The sequence below is a fragment of the Phoca vitulina genome, unplaced genomic scaffold, assembly GCF_004348235.1.
Source record: "Phoca vitulina isolate PV1807 unplaced genomic scaffold, GSC_HSeal_1.0 scaffold23, whole genome shotgun sequence".
In the NCBI taxonomy this organism is placed as follows: domain Eukaryota; kingdom Metazoa; phylum Chordata; class Mammalia; order Carnivora; family Phocidae; genus Phoca; species Phoca vitulina.
The window spans coordinates 19,900,858-19,916,507 of NW_022589726.1; the positions used below are offsets into that span (position 1 = coordinate 19,900,858).

The window sequence follows — 15,650 nt, forward strand, 5'->3', positions numbered from 1 at the left end:
TTTTTGTCACAAAGGTGGCCAGAAATAAGTGACCCCACGGAGAAACTGGGACTAAAATTCTTCATAATAGGTCCAAAAGTACACCAGATCTCTTGTGTTTAAATCCCAAAAGACTGAGTGACCTTGAGGAGATGAGGAGTAAAGAGCCCAACCAAGGTTTAATCAGTCAGTCTTATACAGTAGTTTCCTGGAAGATTTCAGAGACCTTTATAATTAAGGTTGTTAGGACTGAAAATCAGGTTGTTTTTGTATGTCAGTGGTTCTTCTAGCCACAATAACTGAGAGCTCAGTAGTACATAGTCATCATTTCCTGTTTGGGGAACGTGCAGTGTTGTCAGAGGGTCATGAAGTCCTTACTCACTTAATGAACTGGGATGTAAGTAAGTTTTCTCACATTTCTTATGGTCCGTTGTTTGCCCTCTAAATCTTTCAGCTAACTCCAAACTCATGAAATGTTACTAGGAATCTTGTTCTAACTAATCAAAAAATGACTACTGGTGTTTATCTCTCTAGTCCAGACAGGTAAACCGAGCCAATAAGCAGGAAGTTCGAGAAGCTAATAAGTACTTTTTCATTGAATCCTGCATTGCACTCTTTGTTTCCTTCATCATCAACGTCTTTGTTGTCTCAGTCTTTGCCGAAGCATTTTTTGAAAAAACCAACGACCAGGTGGTGAGTAAGCCAGGGTCATGAGTGGTAGTGAATGTGAGGGTAGTGAAGGCCGGAATGGGGTAGGCAAAATAACAGTGACTTGGAGCTCAGGGAAAACAGATCTCCAGCCTCAGGGCTGCCCCCTCATCACTGCACTAGTTGGAGTCTAGGGTCTGGGGGCAGACCAAGCCTAGACCCATGTTTCCCAGCTATTGGCTCAGAAGGGAGTTTGCCTCAGAATAAAGGTTGCCTTACGCTGTTGTGTTTGTGGCTTCATGTCTCTTTGGCTCTTTGTCATCCCTCTGTTTCCTGTTTATCAACCGCCAGCCTGCTTGCCAGTCCTGCCATTTGGAGGTGAGGACAGGTAGGGAGGAGTCAACAAACAGAAAGCAGAAACTGGCTAAGATATACTCTTTTGCATTTTGAATTCTCTATCATCTTGATTCCTGATTGCCTATCTATAGGACCTCTGACTCCTCGTTCTGCTTTGACTAAGGAGTCCTCTCATATTTCTTAAGGGCCCTTTCTTCCTGCCATCACTTAAAGCCAGCCAGCAATCACATATTACCATGTACACTCTTAACTCAGTAAATGTTTTTGATGGCATGAGGGTATAGAAGGATTATGGAAGAAGACCACAAGTGCTTTTGCTGCCAGTCCCTGCTCCCGTTACAACCTGTATCCAGTGTCTTACCTTCAGCCTGTGTCTCCTAGATAACTTGAATGTAACCTGTAGTTTGTGATCTGCAGGAGAACTCTTCTGGTCTGGTCCTTGCCTCAAAAATAAAAGTTGCCCCTAAACTGCTTTGCGTTCCAGGTTGCAGTCTGTAGAAATAACAGTAGTCCCCACACTCACCTTTTTCCTGACGATAACTCGACACTGACTGTGGACATCTACAAAGGGGTAAGCCTTTTCAGATTTGTGATCACTACTCCTGAATCAGTATTCTTGGCATAGTGTCTGATCTTTCCTGTGGGTTCACTTCAGAGCTGAACCTATCTTCTCTGGAGTGTCATTTATTTCAGAGGTCTAGATGCCAGACAAGCATTTCTGGATTACATGGGAGGGAATAGAGGATCAGCTGAAAGAAGAACTGTATTCCCAGAGTTATGTTGATATTATATTGTTTTATAGGATGTTAATTGGGGGAGACTAAAGAAAGTACTCCTAGTAAAGTACTCTTCATTGGGATCTCTCAGTCCTTTTTATGCTGGTTATGTTATGAACCTCCCAAGAGTAGAATACATAATTTATGTAGTATTTCCCGAATGTATTTGACCTTTCTCTTCACTCCTGTTACTACCTTCCAGAATAGTGTGTTAAGTAATATAATTTGGGAAATGTTGTGTAGACTTACTTACTTTTTTTTTTTTTTTTAACATATTTAAGATATAAGTTGAGGATGAAGGCTTTAGGAACTTGGAGAAAAGACTAAGCAGAGGAATGAAGGAATATCCAGCAAAATTTAGGTTGAAGGCCTCTAAAATGAGGTCAGGTCCTGAGTCTAGCTTCTGGGGAGTAGCGCCCAGCACAGTACTTGGTGTAGGTTGGTACATAGTAAAAGAAGAGGGAGAAATGTTGCAGAGAAATTCTGTTTTGATCATTGTCTAAGCAGATCATTGACACAAACATCTTTCTCTCTTGCTTCTCCCAGGGTGTTGTACTGGGATGTTACTTTGGGCCGGCTGCACTCTACATCTGGGCAGTGGGGATCCTGGCTGCAGGACAGAGCTCCACCATGACAGGAACTTATTCTGGCCAGTTTGTCATGGAGGTGTGTGCTGTTTTGACTGGTATAGATTAGAGGAAGAAAACGTTGATTGCCCTTTTGTTACTTCTTCTTCTTCTTTTTTTTTTATTTTTTTATTGTTATGTTAATCCCCATACATTACATCATTAGTTTTAGATATAGTGTTCCATGATTCATTGTTTGTGCATATCACCCAGTGCTCCATGCAGAACGTGCCCTCCCCAATACCCATCACCAGGCTAACCCATCCTCCCACCCCCCTCCCCTCTAGAACCCTCAGTTTGTTTTTCAGAGTCCATCGTCTCTCATGGTTCTTCTCCACCTCCGATTTCCCCCCCTTCATTCTTCCCCTCCTGCTACATTCTTCTTCTTCTTTTTTTCTTTCTTAACATATATTGCATTATTTGTTTAAGAGGTACAGATCTGAGATTCAACAGTCTTGCACAATTCACAGCGCTTACCAGAGCACATACCCTCTCCAGTGTCCATCACCCAGTCACCCCATCCCTCCCACCCCACCCCCCACTCCAGCAACCCTCAGTTTGTTTCCTGAGATTAAGAATTCCTCATATCAGTGAGGTCATATGATACATGTCTTTCTCTGTTTGACTTATTTCACTCAGCATAATACCCTCCAGTTCCATCCACGTCGTTGCAAATGGCAAGATCTCATTCCTTTTGATGGCTGCATAATATTCCATTGTATATATATATCACATCTTCTTTATCCATTCATCTGTCGATGGACATCTTGGCTCTTTCCACAGTTTGGCTATTGTGGACATTGCTGCTGTAAACATCGGGGTACACGTACCCTTTCGGATCCCTACTTTTGTATCTTTGGGGTAAATACCCAGTAGTGCAATTGCTGGATCATATGGTAGCTCTATTTTCAACTTTTTGAGGAATCTCCATACTGTTTTCCAGAGTGGCTGTACCAGCTTGCATTCCCACCAACAGTGTAGGAGGGTTCCCCTTTCTCTGCCCTTTTGTTACTTCTTAATCCCATGTTTCTAGGGTCTTCCTGAACCTCCCCAAACCTTTCTTTGTTTCCTGTTCTAGGCATTCATCCTGCTTCTGTGTTTTCTTCCAGGGATTCCTGAACCTAAAATGGTCACGCTTTGCCCGAGTGATTTTCACCCGCTCTATTGCCATCATCCCTACTCTGCTTGTTGCTATCTTCCAGGATGTAGAGCATCTAACAGGGATGAATGACTTCCTGAATGTTCTGCAGAGCTTACAGGTGAGGAGGGAGCTGGGGAAACTCCCATCCCATTTATTTTTTATTTTATTTTATTTTATTTTTAAAGATTTTATTTATTTTTCAACAGAGAGAGAGACAGCGAGAGAGGGAACACAAGCAGGGGGAGTAGGAGAGGGAGAAGCAGGCTTCCTGCCGAGCAGGGAATCCGATGCGGGACTCGATCCCAGGACCCTGGGATCATGACCTGAGCCGAAGGCAGACGCTTAACGACTGAGCCAACCAGGCACCCACTCCCATCCCTTTTAATCAGGCAGCATTATGTATTGCCTGTAGGTACCAAGCCTGTAGTGCTGGGTGCTGGGGAAAATTCAGAGGAAAAAAGAGGCACAGTCTCAGTCTGCAGTAAATGTATGGAATCCCTGGTATCGAAAAAGCTTTTAGAAATGGTTTGGTTTATAAAAGCGTGTTGAGGGGCGCCTGGGTGGCTCAGTCGGTTAAGCATCTGCCTTCAGCTCAGGTCATGATCCCAGGGTCCTGGGATGGAGCCCTGTGTTGAGCCCCGCATCGGGCTTCCTGCTTAGTGGGGAGCCTGCTTCTCCCTTTGCCTCTGCCTGCAGCTCCCCTGCTTGTGCTCTCTCTCTATCTCTCTGTCCAATAAATAAATGACATCTTTTAAAAAAGGGGCGCTTGGGTGGCTCAGTTGGTTAAGCATCTGGCTCGGCTCGGTTTGTGATCCCAGGGTCCTGGTATCGAGCCCTGCGTCAGGCTCCTTGCTCAGTGGGGAGCCTCCTCCCTCTGCCTGCTGCTACCCCTGCTTGTGTTCTTTCTCTCTCTCTCTAGTGGTCTCTCAAATAAATAATATCTTAAAAGAAAAAAAAATCTTAAAAAAAAAAAAAAGCCTGGGGCACCTGGGTGGCTCAGTCATTAAGCGTCTGCCTTCGGCTCAGGTCATGATCCCCCGGGTCCTGGGATCGAGCCCCACATCAGGCTCCCTGCTTGGCGGGAAGCCTGCTTCTCCCTCTCCCATTCCCCCTGCTTGTGTCCCTCTCTCGCTGTCTATCAAATAAATAAATAAAATCTTTAAATAAAATAAAAGCCCGTTGAATGGGAATTATCTGCTATAATTACATATAGAGTATAAAATTACTGTTTTTAATCCAAGCAAACATTAAATAACATAGGACACTGCTAGGTCCTATTGAGGTTAAAAAGGCAAGGCAGATATGAATGTTTATAAAGACACAGGATCAGAATCAATGCTAAGTTAATGATGGCTCTACAGGTTTCAGCATAAGGCGTGAGCATCTTGGGATGATAGGAATAATTTCTCATGGGGTGGATGAGGCAGGATGTGTGTTTCCCTTGTGCTAACAGTGCTGCTCTTGGGGATAATACAAGGATTTCCAGTAGCCCCAGCTGATCCTCATTCTTTCTTTTCCAGCTTCCCTTTGCTCTGATACCCATCCTCACGTTTACGAGCTTGCGGCCAGTTATGAATGACTTTGCCAATGGAATGTGAGTGTACTTCTCTCAGTTCCCCAAAAATATGTGGGGGAAGCATGTCTTCATTGAATAGGCCAGTCAGAAAATGAGTCATGTAGGGGAACCACATGTTTTGAGAGGTGAATGCTGGAGCTGCCCCTCAGTCTTTGGCTCAGAGAACAAAGACTGTGAATGTGGTAAAGAAGGCACACACGTTTTTCATTTCTAGCAGGAGAAAGTTCCGCTCTTAGGGCTTTAATTCTTCAGCTTCAGTCACTGAAGTGTAAAGCACCTTAATTCCATGTTAAATGATCTTAATGAGAAAACCATAAACAAATACCTTTTATATACATCTTGAAAGGGTATGGGGTTTTTGAAATTGTTTGTTGCATCTCTAGGTACTCAGGACTTGTTGCATTTCTAGGGAGTTAAATATTAAGGATTATCTGAGAGTATTTTCCCCCCTCTTTCTCCCTATTGGTGTCTTACTTGGGACATAGAACAATTTTCAGTTCATTTTGAGATGCCTCTTACTCCTGTCCTGTCTACCCCACCGGACAGTGTCCTTTTCTGCTTGTGAATGGGTTGGATTGTTCCACCAGTGACTGATGATTCTTTTACAGAGGCTGGAGGATTGCAGGCGGGATATTGGTCCTTATCGTCTGTTCCATCAACATGTACTTTGTCCTGGTTTATGTCCAGGAACTCGGGCATGTGGCACTGTATGTAGTAGCTGCTGTGGTCAGTGTGGCTTATCTGAGCTTTGTGTTTTACCTGGTAAGTCAATTCAGGAGGGGCAGAGGTGTAGGTATCAGAGATGGTAGTGATGGGGCTTATTAACACCAAAATGAAAGGACCCAAAAGAGCACATAGCAATCTTTTTTTTTTAAAGCACATAGCAATCCTATCTCCAGGTTAATGAGACAGTTTACATGAAATTAAATCACCTGTGGTTAAACGGTATTTTTAACCCATAAGATTTATTTTGATACTTAAGAGCTGTCATGTCACTTCTGTCTGGTTTCCATTCTTTTTTTTTTTTTTAAAGATTTTATTTATTTATTTGAGACAGAGAGAATGAGAGAGAGAGAGAGAGCACATGAGGGGGTGAGGGTCATAGGGAGAAGCAGGCTCCCTGCCAAGCAGGGAGCCCGATGCGGGACTTGATCCAGGGACTCCAGGATCATGACCTGAGCCGAAGGCAGTCGCTTAACCAACTGAGCCACCCAGGCGCCCTGGTTTCCATTCTTAATAATTCCTGATAAGAGGGGCACCTGGGTGGCTCAGTCAGTTAGGCATCTGCCTTTGGCTCAGGTCATGATCTCAGGGTTCTGGGATTAAGCCTCATTTCAGGCTCCCTGCTCAGTGGGGAGTCTGCTTCTCCCTCTCCCTCTGCCCGCTCATGCTTGTGCTCGCTCCCTCTCAAATAAATAAATAAATAACTTAAAAAAAATTCCTGATAAGAGAGTCTAGTGTGTTTGAGGAATTAAAAGAACAGTATAGAAAAGTAGGGAGTGGCACAAGATTTTAATAGCTGTCTACTGAAGAAAGAATAGTGATATTCTCTCATTGAATTACTCTAGAGTTATTTAAAAATGATGGTTATAAAATCATAGCTACACAGAAAATGAATGCAGAATAATGTATTCCAAGATAATAATTTTTTTTTTTTTAAATCGGGTAAATTATGTAAAAAATGGTGATAGTAGTTGTGTTAGGATGTTTCCTTGATGGATATATTCTTTTGTTTATTTTCCAAATCTTCTGTAACATTACTTATAGTAATGGAAAATAGTTCTAGCAACAAAAACAACAAATGCTCCTCCCTGTTCTGTACAGATTTCTCTGAAAAAATGCATGTGTGCAGGGTTAGGGACAGCAGAATTTATACCATACATGCTGCAGAGAATGGTTAAGGATGGAGGCTGGAGACCTGCTGATCTTTTTAGCTCTTACCTAGTCCCCATGCCAGTAGATTGAGAAAATCACTTTAGTGACTATTGAAAAATTATGTCCTGGATTTATTTATTTTTTCTTCTTTCTTCCCCAGTAAACCTTGAGCACTCTAGGGTTATGCTGAACCTATATTCTAGGGATTTACTCCAAGGAAACCCAAGTAACTGAACATGTCCTTGACAGGAATTATTTTAAAAATTCACTATAGAAGTTAAGGGAATCCTTCCTTCCTACAAATTAGCTATGAAGAGACTGAGTTGTCCTCAGTCACCCTGAGACTGTCAAGGTTGTTGAAGGCCCATTTTTAGGCTGAGGACTGATCCAGGGTCGGTTACTGCTGTTAAGCCCCAAAACACGTATTTCATAGAGCAGTTTGGGATACTATCCCAGTTGTATTGGTCTGTCGGTCATTACCTCCACCTCTGCCTACATCATGAGAGGAATGGGGTAGGACTGAAGAAAAATGGTCTTCAGGGAACTCCCAGTTGGCAAAAGAAACGAACGACAAACACAAAGCAGCAGGAACTGGCAACTCGATACTGAAAATAGTATGAAGAAACTTTGTTGAGGAAGGCAGATTCCAGGATGTCTTGAAGGGGGTATGGGGTTGGGAGAATGACTTGTGCAACCTGGGTGGTAGGAGATGAGCAGAGCTAGATAGATGTTCAAGGAAGAGAGCAGGGGGGCACCTGGGTGGCTCAGTCAGTTGAGTGTCTGCCTTTGGCTCAGGTCATGATCCCAGGGTCCTGGGATTGAGTCCTGCATCAGGCTCCTTGCTCAGTAGGGAGCCTACTTCTCCCTCTCCCTGCCTGTCGCCCTGTTCGTGCTCTCTCGCTCTCTCTCTCCCCCCCTTCCTCTCTCTCTCTCTCTCTTTGACAAAGAAAGAAAGAAATCTTAAAAAAAAAAAAAAGGGAAGAGAGCAGTTTGCATCTGAGCAGTGCAGTGTGAGCCGTCATGATGGGAAGAGGGATCTGCAGAGAGGTTGGTGAATGATGACCATACTTTATCTTTCAGGGTTGGCAATGTTTGATTGCATTGGGCATGTCCTTCCTGGACTGTGGGCACACGGTAAGCATCTCTAAAGTCCTGCTGACCGGAGAAGCCACTGGTGGCTATACTAAGTAAATACTGGATCGGTCTGGCTGTCTTCCACAAGTATAGCCATCAGAGCCAGTGTGTTTCTGTGGTTTACTGTGTGAACATAGCCGAAAGTATGTGCTGTTGCACAGGCTGCATTTAAGACTCAACTCTTTGTTGGGGAAGACTTTGTTTCAATATATGTTTGAAAGATGGAATTTTTTTTTTCTCCCTGACCTTCTAACCTGGGAACTAGATTAGATAGGATCTTTGAAAAGCTGACATCTGCTGCTATCATTCCAACACAAACTCGTAAGTAGCTGCCCAAGGGCCAGCTTGTTTTATCCTTTTGAGAGATAATCCTATATGCATGCTTCTTAACCAGGCTATGTGTTAAAAAAAAAAAAAAAACATATTTGAGAAATATAATAAAGTTCTCATAAGATAAATTACAGGATGGGTATGCAGGTTTTGTTTATAAAAAGATAAAAGGCTGAGAAAAACTTTTCTTCCTACGCATACCCTGTTAGTTATTTTGATTATAAAAAAATAAAATCTCAACGAAACTGGTTTCATCCATATTAAATATAAAATTATGAAACATCTCCCTCTTTCAGGTTCAGGATTCTTTTAACTTATTTCCACTTTAAATTTTTTGGTGGAAGTTAAGAGGGATGAGAAAGGATAAAGCCGGTGCTAAACAAATAGCAAAGCTGACATGTAGGTGGTGGTTATTAATCACCTTGGAAAATCACTGAGCAGATTTTCCTCAGAGATCGAAAGCTTATCAGGATTTTCTTTTGAGTCCTGATTTTCTTAACTTTCATGTTAGTACAGAGCTTTCCTGATGATATTTACTCTTGAGCACATAGAGTTGTAAAACCTTCACCTTCCTCATTCAGGAGGTTGGTTATAGAAAAAGATGGTAGCATTTATGAACTGACATGAGATTTTGGAATGAGAAGAGACTTTAAAGGAAAGAAGAGCCATCTGTTTTATTCCTAAAAGACACCTCCTACCAGAATTGTCATGGTTTTCCGAAGCATGCCCAAGACAACTTGCAAGGCAATCTCAGGAGCTGTGGACCTAACCGTTGCAAAGCTCTTTCTCTCTCTCAGCAAGTCAGTAGGAACCACTGTGATTGAAAAGTTCTCTCAGCAAGGTTGCATTGGGCTACCTCTCTTCAGCCATTCCCTCAGAGGGAAAAACTTTGAGACCAGATGGTGGAGCTCTGGAGTCAGAGGACATGGGTCCCTTCAGCATGAAGCTGCTGCTCTTCAGCCACTGCTGACATTTTTACATGTGGAGCCTGAGATTATGTGATTATATCCAGTCAAATCACATTTGTCTGGTGGAGATAAATAATCAAGTCTGTTATAGCCATTGACTTGATGAGAACAGTAATGGCAATGGCATTGAAGGACTTCTCATTTTGGGGGCTTTCCTTCTAGAGTCCCAGTTGATTGACATTCTCTATTCATCTGAGCCCCTAAATGCATTATTGCTGATATTTTGCACACAGTCAAGAGTACAGATTGGATGGATTGTCTTTCAAAAGGCATTAAGGATAAACTGGGGTGTATCACTGACCATACCTTATCTTAGCCCCTCAAGTAATATAGCACAGGATCATGAAAGATAAATTTCCCTCACTGTTTGTCCTCACATCTGCCCCTCTCCATGTCATAATTCCCCAAACTGGTCATAAGGGCACTCTGAAGATACTAGGGACTGACATCTTCATCTCTCATCTGGCTGGACTAGGTGAAGGCAAAATTGACAAGAAAAATTTTTTGTAAAGACAGTACAATAACACTTAACAACCTTTGCCCTGAGTCTGGGTAGGTCCAGTCAGTCTCAGATTCACAATATTTAGAAGTTCAGGTAAAGCTGCTTATTTTCTTTTAAAAGTTTTGCTTATGACTTAAGATGATGGAAAATTTCTTCCCAGTTAAATGGTATTTTATATGTGTGGTGTTTGACAGTGTTAAAAATACTCCTATACTGTATTCCATTTGATCCTGTCAGAACGAAAGTACACTTCAACCAGTACTCTGGGTGCAATAAACAATGCTGTGAAGTCTCCCAGTGCCAGCATGTGGTGTTTGTGCCGAATGTTAAGGGTATACAGTTGTACTTTATGTAAAGTGGTCCTTGTTCTCCATAAATGTGACATGAAGTAATTGTGCTGTTACAGCACACTGGGAGTTAATGGATGGGGAAGAGCTGTAGTTTGGCTCCTGTGAGGTCCTACTAGTGGTATTACAAGTGGTTACAACTGAGCTGTTTGTGCCCATTTAACAGTATGTAAACTTGGTTTGTAATTAAAAATTTTTCCTTTTCCTGTTTGGTTTCCTGGGTATTTTTTTAACCTTGAAAATACTTCCGGGGATGCCTGGGTGGCTCAGTCGGTTAAGTGTCTGCCTTCGGCTCAGGTCATGATCCAAAGGTCCTGAGACCAAGCCCAGCATCGGGCTCCTTGCTCAGCAGGGAGCCTGCCGCTCCTCATACTTGCACTTGCGCGCTCTCTCTGACAAATAAATAATAAAAATAAAATCTTAAAAAGAAAAGAAAATATTTCCAAAATACTGCAGCATCAGCCACCACCTAGATGACATTTTAAGCCCACATTGTTAGTGATTCTTTTAAAAGGATGGAGGTGTAAATAGGTTTAGTCCCGAGAAGACTTGATGAACTGCAGACCCCAAACACTAATACCAGTTTACCCACTTAGTCAAATAGTTTTGCTGTTGCTAAAGGTCACATCATTGCCATATTTAAACTCGGAAAAAATTGTTATTCTGCCTTTCTTTGCTCTAAGCTGAACATTTTTCTATCTGTAGTCTTGTTTCACCACTGAAGTATGCTTTTATATTCCGTATGTGCTGCCAATAAAAAGTATGAGTATTTGAAAAGAAAAACCAAAATTGCTTAGCTTAAAAATTGAAAGCATTTTGGCAGAACTGATATAAATGGAAATATTGTCACCATGTAATAAAACAAAGCTCAGGCATAGTAAACTACAGGCCCTGTCACCATACAAATGACAGGAAAGTCAGCACTTCATTTATCCCAAGGTTGTCACTAGAACTTCATTTTCCCTTTCTCTGTTGTGTCTTACAGGAGCCAAATACTGTAACAGGACAGAAGTAATATGGGAATTCCCTTCTCGGTGTTGTCCTCCCTCATTTAGCTCTCCCTTCTTAATCTGGGTTTAATTTCAGAACTAAAATAAGATGTAACAATTTGAAGATCCTGATTTGAGACATTTCTTTTAGCTCCGCCCTCTGGAATGCTTCTTTATTGGATAGGACCAATGAATCTAAATGTATCAGCTTCTCTTGGCACCTTAGTTTATGAGTGTTAAAAACGGCTAACACTGACTACTATGTGCTAGTCCTGGTCTGAGCACTCCTATGACCTCATTTACTTGTTATAACAAGGGGATCAGCCTCTCTATAGATGAGGCGATTGAAAGGCCAAAAAGTAACTTCCCCACATCACATCGCTGGTAAATAGGCAATTGGCGTTTCAACTTGAATAGCTTAACTCCAGGGCCCACATTGTCATTACCAAACCATCCTATATAATACATAGTACACGTTTCATGCAAGGTTAAGACACCAAGCTGGGTGTTTGGCAGAACCAGGAACACATCAAAGCATTTGCGTGATGCTCTGATTATAGAGTATGTTTTAGCTCACAAGTTGCCAACTGGTAAACTAATTTTGTTTGGCCTGTGCTAAATTTGAAACAACTTTGAATGCTTTTGGGTAAGCATTTGTCTGCCAGATGAACAGGGCAGGTCCCTCTGTGATCCTACCCCAGTGGTAGCTAAGAAATATTAAGCTTACTCATTTGCACTACCTCTCTGCCCCTGACAGTATTTAGCCTATTCCTGTGTCATTTCTCAGTGTCTCAGACAAACTTCAACAAGGAGGTTCTGTCTAGTAAGTCATCTATGAGTGACTGGGGATCACAGGACTAATAATGCAACCCTTGCCTACTACATAATGAGGAAGCCCACCACCTCAGCTCTTGTGAAAAGGCTGCAGTGAATTTATAGTGTATCTGACAATCGCTCTTGGTTATGAGACGTAAGACCTGAAGTGAATAAGGAGGCTTGTCTGAAGAGTTGTCTCTGCCCCAAAGCTAGTGTTAGTCACTGTTCTTAGAATAGTTTTATCTTGGGCTTCATCTGGGGTCATCTTCACATAGCCATCACAAGCCTGTGAGGTATACGGGGCAATTTGTAATATGTTAAAAAGTTACATTTGTTGAAGACTAACAGCACATTAATGTACTCAGCATTTTCAAATGTAGCATTTATTCCCATTTTACAAATAAGTAGGATAAGGCTCCAAAAGGGTACATGAACTTGCTCAAGGTCACAGGAAGTGGCAGAGTTCGAGCTTGAAACCAATTCTGGTGCCTTTTCTACTATACTATAATAGGGATATTCTCCTTCTATGGATTTATAGTCTACATTCTACATTAACTCATAGGCTATTGATGTCAAGGGGTGATGACATTCCTAAAGCCCTAAGTAATAACAGTAGGGCTAAAATGAGATTCAGTGATTGTCTCACGGTGTATGCAGAGGAGAGAAAAGGAGTAAAGTACAGCTTCACAGATCCCAACACAAACCATAGGGATTCAGGAAAAAAAAAGGTGGGGCACCTGGCTGACTCAGTCAGTTAAGCAATCAACTCTTGATCTCATCTCAGGTCTCGATCTCGGTCATGAGTGCAAGCCTGGTGCTGGGCTCTGTTCTGGGTTGTGGAGCCTACTTCAAAACAGAATAAACCATAGGGATTCAGGTTCCCAGGAAGGCGGTCTGGCACTGTTTTAAAAGCAGTCCAAGCGATTCCAATTCAGCCTGACAAACATTTGAGACCCATAGGTCATTTCCCTCCCTCAGCGCTTTTTTTTTTTTTTTTTTAATGAAAGGCTTTTCTCTGCTCAGGTGCCAAAAGATCATGAGACCTAGATAATACAGCTCAGGATTTAGACTGAGCTCAGGATTTAGAATTACTATTTAATTCTAATAATTTAGAATTAGTATTCTAATATTTATTTTAATTATTTAGAATTTATTTGATTTCTAAAACAGTACTAGAATACAAAAGCACTCAGTGTGTTGGCTCTCAATGTCCTTATCAGAAGTAGCCATCCTGGGGTGTCCAGTTGCCTCAGTCAGTTAAGCGGCTCAGGTCATGATCCTGGGGTCCTGGGATCCAGCCCCAGAGTCCGACTTGGAGTCCTGGCTTCCTGCTCAGTGGGGAGCCTGCTTCTCCCTCTTCCTCTGCCCCTCCCCCTGCTTGTGCTCTCTCTTTCTGTCAAATAAATAAAATCTTAAAAAAAAAAAATGCAGCCAAGTGTATCACAAGAATAGTCAAAGTGCAAGTTTTGCTGAGGGCATTTGGCACTATCACAGCTCCCAGTTATTAACTCATAGGCTATTTCAGCTCCGTTATTATTTTATGTGCCATAAACGATTCATGTATCTGTAAGCTATTTCTTTTCTGAAAGAAAAATCAATATAGCTGTACTGAATAAAGGCCTCTATTGATGTGCTGATTATAGGTCCTACATGCCAGTTACAATATTTAAATACTTGCAAATCAGGGGGTGCCTGGGTGGCTCAGTCGGTTGAGTGTCTGCCTTCTGCTAGGTTTGTGGTCCCAGGGTCCTGGGATCGAGTCCCACGTCGGGCTCCCTGCTCAGCGGGAAGCCTCCTTCTCCCTCTGCCTGCCACTTCCCCTGCTTGTGCTCTTTCTCTCTGTCAAATAAATAAAATCTTTTGACAATAAATACATAAATAAATAAACAAATACTTGCAAATCAGTCTAACCCTTTTCCATTTTTTTTGTCCTTAGTACCGTCTGGGATTGACAGCTCAGCCTGAACTCTACCTTCTGAACACCGTGGATGCTGACTCACTTGTGTCTAGCTGACTGACAGCCTGAGACACTGTATAAGAACCACTTTGTCTTAATCCTTTTGTGCCAGGTGTCCTGTTAACATATCTCTGTTAGTTCAGAGGTGAGTTTTGTTCAGATTTTGAACAAAAGGCAAAGATTTCCTCGTGGGAAGGGTGTTAAAAGCTGACAGCTGTAATTGTAGGACAGAGACCCACCCACCTCAACAGTCCTACAATAGCCAGAGTTAAATGATTGGCCTATCATGGCTACACACCCCTATGGGCTTGTGTCTTGACTTCTGGCATTTATAAAATATATATGTGTATATATTTATGTAAACCTGAACATATCCATTTGGGTAGAGTTTTAAGGTTATATAAAATTGATAGGTCTTATTTTTTTTAAAGATAGTATTCAGATAAATCAGATATTTGTTTTATCTGGGTCACAAGTGAGAAAGGAGAGGGAGTAATGCTCTTTTTCAGAATGATCTGGTCAAATTAACTTACCTTTTTTAAAGTGAAACTTGACTATGGCCAGTTAAATTCCATCGGTCGGTTTTAATTGACCAGACCTTTATCAACTACTTCATATCAGCACATCATTTCTAAGGAAGACATTTCTTCTTTTCAAGCAGTCATATTTGGTCCTGGTCATTGGTGTGCTTTGTAATTAGAATTCTCTCTATTGCTTTTCTTGAAGTCTTGTCAGAGGTATGATGGTATTTTCCAAAGAGCCTAATATCTTGTAATAAGTTCAGAAACAATGCTCTAACCAATGATCAGTCTTCCATGTGACATTGTAACTCAGCCCATTCTAGCATTCAGGTTTTAGGTATAAAAAGAAGAAACTTCTAACATTTAATTTTGTAAAGACCTAATAGAAGATGATGGAGGTATTTGTTTTCTTTCTAATGTTTGTAGAGTTCTACCAAGTCTTTTCTTCCCATTTTCCCCATTAAAACTCCAAACACTATTTCTAGGTCCAAAATCTATTTCCAGGAATGGCTAATATTTCTAATGTTGAATTTCCCTGAATGCTGAGCATTTTACTTTAAGATATTTATACCAAGTAATATGAGATTAGAACCAGACTAGGACTTAGACGACTAGTTCTCATGTCATAAACTGCCTGCCTGCATGTGGGTTATAGACGCTTTTTGACCCCTTTTCTTAACTGGGACTTTTTTCCGTAAGATTTTTATAATAAAAATGTTAATACTTAAAAATGGAAAGATTTTGCATAATTATTTGATGGAAAAGGAGATTTTCAACACGGGGCTCACATTCCTGCATGGAGTTACAGCTGGCTGGAGTGAGTGGTAGCTGTCCATCTCCATGGACTATGCTGCAGGGCGGCACACGCTCCCATTTCCTTCTAGCCGCAGAGGCATGCGTTTGCAAACACTGAAGCTTTCGTATGACTTTGAGCATCATTTTTCTCTTTCAGCTTAAAAGGTAAATATCTGTCTTATTTTAAAATTTAGTGCTTTTCAGTAAGACGTTTGTTGTTGTTAAATCCAGACATTTTCATTTATAAAGACTTGGCCCTCTAAGTGGCAAGTTTTCTAAGATGATACTTTAAAATTTTCTCATTTCTACGTCG

At 41.6% G+C, this 15,650-nt stretch overlaps 1 protein-coding gene across 1 annotated transcript in view; it reads left to right on the forward strand.

Moving 5' to 3' along the window:
* Positions 1-15,274, forward strand: part of SLC11A2 (solute carrier family 11 member 2) — a 37,177-nt gene extending 21,903 nt beyond the window's left edge. The window contains exons 10-17 of the mRNA XM_032420367.1: positions 514-672; positions 1,469-1,555; positions 2,307-2,426; positions 3,496-3,645; positions 5,048-5,121; positions 5,712-5,865; positions 8,059-8,112; positions 14,001-15,274. Of these exons, the coding sequence (XP_032276258.1) occupies positions 514-672; positions 1,469-1,555; positions 2,307-2,426; positions 3,496-3,645; positions 5,048-5,121; positions 5,712-5,865; positions 8,059-8,112; positions 14,001-14,078 (876 nt within the window). The 3' untranslated portion in view covers positions 14,079-15,274. The remainder of the gene's footprint in view (positions 1-513; positions 673-1,468; positions 1,556-2,306; positions 2,427-3,495; positions 3,646-5,047; positions 5,122-5,711; positions 5,866-8,058; positions 8,113-14,000) is intronic.
* Positions 15,275-15,650: the final 376 nt, after the last annotated feature.